This window comes from Pteropus alecto, unplaced genomic scaffold, assembly GCF_000325575.1.
Source record: "Pteropus alecto unplaced genomic scaffold, ASM32557v1 scaffold50, whole genome shotgun sequence".
NCBI classification, from domain to species: domain Eukaryota; kingdom Metazoa; phylum Chordata; class Mammalia; order Chiroptera; family Pteropodidae; genus Pteropus; species Pteropus alecto.
The window spans coordinates 17086298-17096972 of NW_006431918.1; the positions used below are offsets into that span (position 1 = coordinate 17086298).

General features: G+C 37.7%; 1 protein-coding gene across 1 annotated transcript in view; it reads left to right on the plus strand.

The window, feature by feature from the left end:
* Positions 1-2429: 2429 nt before the first annotated feature.
* Positions 2430-10675, plus strand: part of LOC102887727 (histone PARylation factor 1) — a 21662-nt gene continuing 13416 nt past the window's right edge. The window contains exons 1-4 of the mRNA XM_006906322.3: positions 2430-2553; positions 5863-6022; positions 7901-8090; positions 9274-9372. Coding sequence (XP_006906384.1) covers positions 2506-2553; positions 5863-6022; positions 7901-8090; positions 9274-9372 — 497 coding nt within the window. The 5' untranslated portion in view covers positions 2430-2505. The remainder of the gene's footprint in view (positions 2554-5862; positions 6023-7900; positions 8091-9273; positions 9373-10675) is intronic.

The window sequence follows — 10675 nt, forward strand, 5'->3', positions numbered from 1 at the left end:
AGAGACAACCATCTGAATGGGAAAATATATTTGCAAGCAACACCTTTGATAAGGGCCTAATATCCAAAATATACAAAGAACTCATACAACTCAATAACAACAAAAAGACAAATGATCCAATCAAACAATGGGCAGAGGATCTGAACAGACACTTCTCCACAGAGGACATACAAATGACCAACAAATATTTGAAAAGACATTCAACATCGCTAGCTATTAGGAAAATGCAAATCAAAGCTACAATGAGATACCATCTCACTTGTTAGAATAGCTATAATCAACAGGACAAGTAATAACAAATGTTGGAGAGGATGTGGAGAAAAAGAAACCCTCATACACTGCTGGTGGGACTGCAAATTGGTACAGCCACTATGGAAAACAGTATGGAAGTTCCTCAAAAAACTAAGAATCGGTCTACCATATGATCCAGCAACCCCTCTACTGGGTATTTACCCCAAAGACTTGAAAACCCATATCTGAAAAGATATTTACACACCGATGTTCATAGCAGCACTGTTCATAGTGGCCAAGAAATGGAAGCAACCGAAGTGTCCTATGATAGATGATTGGTGAAAGAAGCTGTGGTACATATACACAATGGAATGTTACTCAGTCATAAGAAGAGATGAAATACTGCCATTTGTGACAACATGGATGGACCTCAAGATAATCATGCTAAACAAAATGAGCCAGACAGGAAAAGTTGAAAACCACATGATATCACTTATATGTGGGATATAAACCTAAAAGCAACAAAGGAACAGGACAAACAGAGACTCATGGACATGAACTATAGACTAGTGGTTACCAGAGGGTAGGGGGTGAAGGAGGAGAGGGGAGGTAAGTGGGGTTAAGGGAGTCAAATATAGGTGGGTAGGGGGAGGGCGAAGTGGGTAAAGGAGATCAAATATGTGGTAGTTGAAGGAAACTGGACTTTGGGTGGTAAACACACAATAGAATATACAGATGTCAAATTATAATATACACCTGAAAATTATATAATTGTATTAACCAATGTTACCCCAATAAACAAAAAAAACTCCATATCTTTTAGCTCTCAATTTTGTAAGTTAATTCAAATAGGATAAAAAATTCAAGTGGCTTTCTGAACTATGGACTTCACTCAGTGCAATTACATAGTTCTGTAAACTCTACTGATTGCTGGAGAGAATATTAAATAGTGTTGAGAGTACTCTGGACTCTCAGACTATTTGGGTTTGAATCCCACCTCCTGTGCTTGCTGTGTGACGTTGAACAACTAACTTAACCTCTCTGAGTCTTAACTACCTTATCTGTAAAGTAAGGATTAAAACAGTAATTACCTCAAGGATTGTTATGAGTATTAAACAAGTCAGTATGCATAAGGCACTAAGAACAGTACTATTGTATAGTGAATACTGTATTATTATATACCAATACTAACGCTGAATTTCACTGAATCTGTCAAAAACTGCTATACCTGTGCCTATGTAAAACACTGGAAAATGAAAACGTTTATCAATAATTACTTTGTTTAAAGATGGTCACCGATACCCTGAAGTATAAAATTTGGCGAAATTTATCAGTTTTTTCAAAATCATTGTGGAATAAACATATAAACAGAATAAGACATTAACTATAAAATGTTGAATTTAAATAGAAATTTCATTCACATTATCAAAATGGTTAAAATTTTAAAAAAGGAAGATACAGAGTCAGGAAATAGAGACTCCATATCAGGAATGAAGGTTAGGAGGACATTTCCAAGATGGCAGTGAGGGAGACCCCAAGACAGTTGAAGGCAGTGCCTCTCAAACTTTGTCGTGCATAGGAACCACCTGGGATTTTTTAAAGCTCATTCTGATTCAGTAAATCTGGGTAGGGCCTGAGAGTCGGAATTTTTAACAAGCTCTCCACACGGTGCTGATGCTGCTGGTTCAGGGGCTACACTTTGCATAGCTGGCTGTAGAGAACAAACAGTCCAAATTGTAACAAGAGGGCAGCAGAGAGAAAGAATGAGAGAAATTCACTTGCTTCTAGAGATAACTGAATTAGTGTTAGGCAACAATAGTATAATATAGGAGGGAGAGGATAAAAGAGAGAAAAAGATTAATCTTTTAAATAAATACAAATCAAGGGAAAACACAGGCTGAAGCGAGGGCAGTGTCCCTAGTAAACACCTAAGGGGAATGCAGGACCACCTTAACAGAAACAAATTCGGGGTTCTGATGTAACCAGAGCATCCCCAGCAGATGCCCGAGATGGTGGGGCTCAGTCCTCTCGGAGAAGCAGCTAAGGTAGAGGGAGAATGAACCTTCCTCCAGCCGGCAGAGGGAGTGGGCGGAGCCTCGGCCGGACGCCGCTCTCAGGTATTAGGGGGCGGGGTGTGGGCGGAGCCTTGTCCCTAAATTGGCGCTCCCAGGGCGGAGCAGGGATTCGCATTGGTGGCTCTTGAACCCGGAAGCAGTCGGCGGCGCTCGGAAGCATCGGCGGGACGAGGGATTCCGCGGGCTCCACTGCTGTAGAATGGTCGGCGGCGGCGGGAAGCGCAGGCGTGGCGGGCAGGGGCAGCAGGTACTGCCGCAGAGGCTCTGCGGGCTCTGCGGACACTTTGGGTCATAGTCATGGCACCAAGGCGCAGCACATCGCATTTATCCAGTAATCATTGAGCGCCTGCTGTGTGCCTGTGAACGGCGGGCTGCTCCAGGACCCTGCCCAGGGCCGCTGCTTTTCAGAGCTCTGCGGGGGTTTGGACCAGAGAAGGAGCGCCCTGGCATCATCTGCCCTTCTGGGGAAGCAGATTAAGACAACCAACGGTTCATTCATTCAACCAGCCATATTGATTGGAAACCGAGTATAATAAGCCAGGCGCTGTGCGGGGCGCTTTGGATTCAAGATGAATCCTGCCGCTCCTGCCCCTCTTGGGGCCCCCATCCTAGGGAGGCGGGGCACAAGTGAATATACATGTTACTATCACTTTTTGGTTTGGCATTTTTGTAACACTAATGTGTAGGAAGTGCTGTGGAAACGTTAAAGGAGGATTTAACGAGTCCCTGGGCGCTATTAAGAAAGTCTTTTAGGACTACTCGCGTTTGAAAGGGCTCTTGAAGGCAGTGAAGAGAAGGGGTGAGAAATAAGTATAGAGGATGTTTGGGCACAGCGGAAAGGTTGGCTTAGCTGGAGCCTGAGAGATGGGAAAGTAAAGGGCACCTGGTCGTAAAGGCACTAATGAAGGAGGGGAACATAAAACATGTGCATTTTCTCATACTTTTAAAACGATTTCAGAAGTTCTGTAACCACTGCAGTAGCAATAAAGAGAGTTAAGAAAGAAGTGTCATTGTGATAAGTAAAGTTTTAGAAAAATTACTCTGGCCATAATACAGCTGAATCATGTGAGAAAGTGTTGGAGGCCTAATTAACTGTTAGAAGGCCATGGTTCTGGGAATTCATTATATTAATTGGGTCATGCTTTCTAGAAAGACAAGAGTGAAGTATAAGTGCAGCCTCTGAAGGGAACAACTGCACCGAAGTCTAGTTATTGGGGTTTTGGAGATGCTGAACGGGTGTATGATGTAAGGCAGAGCTGAAAAAAATCTCAATCACCCTTTGGTGCAGTGAACCTCTTTGACATAATGATGGTGTTGGAAAGAAAATATCAAAAATGAGGATGAGTCTATAGAGACTATAGCTAACAATAATAGCCAGCATTTGTATATTATGTTCTAGGACCGTTCTCTGTATTTTTATAAATAACTTATAACAACCCTATGATATAGGTAGCCCTTTTTGTAGATGAGAAAATAAGACACAGAGAAGTTAAATAACTTGCCCAAGGTGACAGAGCTGGAAATTGGAAATCAAAGTCAATTCATGACGCAAAACAGCCTTTCGGCAAGGTAGATTGAAGTTTTTCTTCCCACCCTCTTAAGTCTGAGCCAGTCTTTGAAAGTCTGACCAAAAATGGTTATAAAAACAGGAGAGGATAAGTCAGAACTTGTATGTTCCAGCTGTTCTATATTTGTAGCCCGTGAAGCATTATGAAGTGGTGAATCTGTGCTCAGGAGCCAGCCCACCTGGGTTTAAATAAACCCCTGTCCTTTCACTTTCTAGGGGCATTTACTCCAGTTTCCTCATCTGTAAAATGTGGATAATAGTATTTCGATCATAAAGTAGTTGTGAAGATTAAATGAATTAATCCATAGAAAGTGCTTAGAACAGTGCCCTGGCACATAGAAAGCGCATAATTACTTTTTATTACATATTGTTTTTACTATTATCTTTATTACTGTTATCGTTTGCTCTTAAGAGCATTCATTTTTGGATCTATATTTCAAAAGCCTTTTTGTTAAAATTGATTTTTTTATGACCTCAGACACATCATAATCCTTGGCATAATAAACTGTTGTCATTGGCCAATGCGTGGTCCTCTTTTACCTTATTTATTAATAATATAACAAACACCTGTGAACCTATTGCCCGAGACTAGGACTGAAATACTGACAATAACCTTACATCTATACAGTTCCTCACTTTATCTGCCTAACTTCCTATCACCCACATTCAGTATAGCTACCATCCTGAATTTTGTTTTCCCTTGCCTTCTATAGCTTGACCACCTATGAGTGTATGCCTAAACAATATTTGTTGTTATGAATTTCATAAAAAGGTTATCTGCTGCATATAATCTTCAAGGACTTTTTTCTTCATTCAACATACTGTTATGAAGACTGATCCATATTGTGTATAGCTGTATTTCATTTTGACTCAGTGTAAATTCTGTTTTGAAGGCCTGTAACTGTTCTCCTGTCAGTAGGCGTTTTCATTTATTGTCTTCTGCTCTTAGAAACAGTGCTATCAAGAATATCCTTCTGTCATCTGATTCATAAATTTTGTAGACTTTCAATACTACCCAATATAATATCAATAAACTTGAGCCTACTGGGAAAACGGAAGAATGTGAATATGAGAAACATTTGGCTTAGAATTTTTCAACCTCAGCACAATGGACATTTTGGGCCAGATAAGTGTTTGTTTAGGGGGCTTATCCTGTGCTTTGTGGGATATTTACCAGCGACCCTAGCCTCTTCCTCACTAAATGCCATTAACACCCACCCCCCAAATTTGTGACAACCAAAAAGCTCTCTAGACATTACTAAACATATTCCCCTGGGGGCAAAATCGGTCCTAGTTGAGAAGAACTGATGTAGATAGAAAGGAAGAATAAGAAGGAAGGAAGGAAGAACTTAATCCAAAAGAAAGGATCTAGGTTTCTAGAAAGAAACAGATTGCTACTTAAACTAAAGGTTAAGTAACCTCCAACTAAGCATTTATCTTTATAGAAATTTATCAAATATCTAATATACATTATAAAACCTGACATACTTATGTAATGAACCTATATTGCAGAGATGTTGGAGATAAGTTTTACAACCTAGTCCTGGCATTAAAGGGCCTTACATGAAATAATTGTAACTAGTGACTCCCCTTGTATCCAGTTATTTCTGATAGTTTGCATCTGGTGTGATTACTGAATCTTAAAAGGCATAATGACATCTTGTTTACCACAAGAAAGCAAAACCTACCTTTTCTTTATTCCTCTTTCCTGCTCTTTACCTTTTCCTTTGTTGTTGTTGTTGTTTTTTTCTGTGTTTTCATTATCTTAGAGAAATATATTTGAAGACTTGCTGTGTGGGTCCCTCTTGACCACTATATATTTATAAACTGTTCTTTTTTCTTTGCCCCCATATTTTACTCAGAAATACCATTTAAAGAAAACACATGTATCTCATAGAGTTAGGTGAATAAAAATGAGCAATATTGTTATGAAAGGGAAGTTATTGAAATGACTTTTGAAGAAACAATATTCTGTATGCCAATTTACAGTGTGAAAAAACAGTTGACGTGAAGAAGAGTAAATCCTGTGAAGCTGATGTCTCCAGGGACCTTCGAAAAGAAGTGGAAAATCATTATAAGCTTTCTCTGCCTGAAGATTTCTATCACTTCTGGAAATTCTGTGAAGAACTTGATCCTGAAAAGCCAGCTGGTGAGTTCCTTCAGAATCATTCCCGTTTCTACCAATGGAAAAGACAGTAGGAAACTGGACCAAAGAGCTAAACATTTCGTAGAAAAGGAACCTTTCAAACATGTTTCTAATAAGAGAAATATAAAATAATGCTATAATAATATGTCACTATCGCCTCTTAAATAATTTCAAGACATGCTTTGATGAGGATTTTGAAGGAAAACAAGTACTTTGATATATAGCAGTAGTTTTTAATGAGAGCAGTTCTGTTTCTAGGAACTTGTCTTATAGAATAGGTGAACCAAAGATTATGTTCAATGATATTTATTGAAACAAAAAATGGAAAATGAATGGCTTAAATGCCCATCAATATTGCATCTATGCCATGAATATTCATAATTTTAAATGAATGAGTTAGATTTTTTAGGCAATGATAAGGTATCATGCAGGAAAGATTTTAAGTGGAAAAGTGTCAGGGTATGTTACCATTAGTATTAAAAAAAAGGAGGGGGTACACACACATCCCTATATACTTTCTGTGTGTGTATACTATTTCTGAAACGATACACAAAAAACTGATTATGGTTGAGATGGAGTTTTCACTGTTACCATTTTGTATTATTTAAATATTTCAGCATGAGATTGGTGGAGAGAAGCACTCTTGTATCCTATTGATGGAGATGTATATTGGTAGAGAACTCTGAATTTTGGCTGTATATCATAATACTTAAACTGTGTAGCAACTTCTCTAAAAATATTCTTGGCTGTGTACAAGTATTAACAAAGCTGTTTACTGAAGCATTGTTTAGAAGAGTTAAACAGTAGATGTGTATCAGTACTAGAATATGTATCTATAATGGAATATTATGCAGGCATTTAAAATTATGTAAGAAAATTTAATAACGAAAAAATATTCAGAAAATCTAAAACAGCATAGTCTCCTTTTAAAATATATGTGTTTACAACTGTTCATAGGGGGAGAAATGTTATTACTGTATACCAGACTGTTTACCTTGGTATCAGTGGCTAGTGAGATAGGTGGTTTCAGTTTTTATATTACTTTAAAAATTTGTGTGTGCTATCCTAAGCTCTAGCTAAGATGAACATTTGTCCCCTTCCAAAGAAACTGGCTATTATTCACGTCGTTACGTCTTCCAAGAATTTTCTTTCTTTCTCCATCCCCACATCCTACATATCCAAATCCTGCCTGGAGTGCTTAATTCCTTCTTCCAGAAGCAATGAGGACCCATCTGATGTTGTAAAAGTGTACATTCGAACAGACTTCATGACTAGTTTTATTTTTCACTCTCTCTCTGTGATCTGTGAATGGAGAAAGGAGGAATCATCCAGTATTAGGGTTGGCCAAATAGATTGTCAAAGAGGCAAAGGAATCCCATAGTGATAATTAGCTGAGGAAGAGAGAAGGGGAAGGAAATGTTTTCATTAAATACATTTTTAATTAAGTTATTTACTTCCTTAATGCACACTCATTTGTTATCTAGTCTCTCCCTTCATCTGGGTGTGCTACAAGAATTTTATGGGCTCACAACTGCATAGTAATAAGACAGAGTAAGTGTTTGCAGCTTTAATATGACAATATAAATACAAAAGTCTTACTTTGGCCAAACTAAGAAACAGCAAGAATGTTTGAAATGTAATCAGTGGTAAGTTTAAGAGGAAATCCTGAATTTTCATTGCTCTGATTTTTTTCCCCTTGAGTATTTATAACTCACATTCACATGTAACTAAAGATTTATTTTATTTTACTGTAGAAAGTTGTTTAAGACAATTGCTTAGAAATAGTTTACTAACGAAACTATTTTTTTTTCAATTGACAATCCATTATGTCCTATCTGCCTCCAGAAATTTATTGTCTAAGCAAACTTATTTAATTTACAGATTCACTTTTCGCAAGCCTTGGACTTCGATTAGTGGGTCCTTATGATATCCTTGCTGGAAAACATAAAATGAAAAAAAACCCAGCAAGCCTGAATTTTAATCTTCACTGGAGATTCTACTATGATCCTCCTGAGTTCCAGACAATTATTATTGGAGATAATAAAACTCAATTCCACATGGGGTATTTCAGGTAAAGGAGCTTTTCTTCTCCTCCAAAATATAGTTACTATCTTTCTGATGAGTATAAATAGACATTCACTAGTCACACCCAAGGTGAAGGGCATGCTTTCCCCTTATGAGTGATGCATGAGCCTCGTGTTGTTCTGTGGTTGCCATTCTAACCTACCCAAGGATGGGTGAACCCTAGGTTTAATTAACCTCACTGGTTTTACCTTCATGGTTATAAACCTTTTTTGGTTTTTGTTTTCTTTTGGGTTCAAAAGAGTTCTTTTAGCCCAAGAAAGATAATTTAGAGTAGCTGCTGTGACTTAAATTAGCCATCTGCTTCCAGGGGGCGTGGAATCAACCTGAAATTCAGAATGTGCTTTGGAGTCTGACTGGTTCTACTAATTATTATCTGGGTGACCCCATTCCAGTCAGTAGTGACTGTGACTTTCTGTGACTGTTTCTTCTCTTGTAAAAATGAGGATAATAATTGTACATACCTAATAGGAATATTAAGGGGATAAGATGGATATATGCAAGATACTGAGAATGTTAAATAGAAGTAGGTTGAGGGGAAAACTACTTCATGCACTTGGAGCAGTAAAGCTGTTATTTAAAGTGAAGGTGAACTGCAAGATAATAGACTAGAGGGAGTAGAGGAAGCATGCCCAGGGAGAGGTTGTAGTACAGTAAAATGCACATAGTGCCGGGCATTGGGTTAGTTACATGGATTCTGCTTCTGCCTTTACCATTAAGTTACTAGGACCTTGGCTGAGTCACTTCATCTCTGTGTATTGGTTCCCTCAATTGTACAAAAAAGATTTATATATATGAATCAGATCCTTTTATCTCTAATGTTTTATATTCTGGTCAGTCCTGATTCTGTTTTTCCACTTTTTAAATTTTTTTCACAGACTATAAAACTGGGGTTGAGAAGATGGCATATAATCATCTCTACTTCTTTTGATAGGCCTATTCCCCTTTGTATTTAGGTATAAAAGGAACTAGGTCCTAAGAATCTTAATTTTAGGTTTTGTTATATAAATAGGATTTGTCGTAGATATTTCTAAGAAATTTAGAGCTTAAACCTGGCTAATTCCAATTTTAAAAAATGTGGATACAAATTGTTGTCTATAGACCTAAAATTCTACTTGCCCGATAATATAAATTATGGGCAGCTAAAATTTTAATATCTTTTACTTAAACAGGGATTCTCCTGATGAACTTCCTGTGTATGTTGGTACAAATGAAGCAAATAAAAACTGTATAATTGTTCAAAATGGAGATAATGTGTTTGCTGCAGTCAGGTAAGAAAATATTTTATTTCAATCCCTTTTCTATTTATAATATTTGTTTATAATTTTTGTGCTATAAGAGAAATTAAGGTAACCTAAAAATTTTAGATTTCTAGAAATCATTTCTGACTTTTACAGAGTCTTAGCCATACTTCTTTACTGTTCATCAAAAAAATATACCTGTTATATATGTATTTTATTTAATGAAAATATTACTTAATCTTGACCTCAGTTATCCCATGACAAAATCAAAAGATTTTTTTAGACATCTTATTTTAAACGCCATCATTAAGAATTCATTGTAAGAACCCACTGTATATAATTCAAACAAAGATTTAATACAGTAAAGCAGGTGCTGATAACATCCTTGGAAGGGCTAATGGAGCAACCCGAGCCTCCAGAAATGACAGTTGTGTGGCAGAACTGGCTCACCAATGGAGTTTATGTCTCTGCCACCATCAGGAAACTGGAAAATCAAGAACTGCCGCCACAACGCGTGGCTTCAGGACCACATTGTCTTTGATGTAACTTGTGCCAGTAAAATGGATGCCCTGCCTTCTTCCTCTCCACCCCCATGAAACTAAGGACCAGGTGCTGAGATCTCAGCTGCAGCTGCTACACAACAGTCAGATGCCTCAACGACTGTGCTCACTGGTGGACACAGCAGAAGCACAGCTTCCACTTGGTATCTCTTCTACCTTTCAAAGTTGCACCTGCAAAAGACCTGAACAGATACTTCTCCAAAGAGGAAATACAGATGACTAACAGACATATGAAAAGATGCTCAAGGTCGCTAATTATCAGAGAAATGCAAATTAAAACCACAATGAGATATCACCTCACACCTGTCAGAATGGCTATCATCAATAAATCAAAAAACAGCAAGTGTTGGCGAGGATGCGGAGAAAAGGGAACACTCATACATAGTTGGTGGGATTGCAAATTGGTACAGCCACTATGGAAAACAGTATGGAGGTTTCTCAAAAAATTAAAAATGGATATGCCTTTTGACCCAGCAATTGCACTTCTGGATATTTATCCAAAGAAAACTAAAACAGTAATTCATAAAGATCTATGCACTCCAATATTCACGGCAGCACAATTTACAATAGCCAAGATATGGAAGCAACCTAAATGCCCAACAACAGATGATTGGATAAAGAAATTATGGTTCATATATACAATGGAATATTACTGAGCCATTAAAAAGAAATGAAATCCCACCATTTGCAACGACATGGATGGACCTAGAGGTTATTATGCTGAGTGAAATAAGTCAGACAGAGAAAGGTAAATACCATATGATTTCACTTAT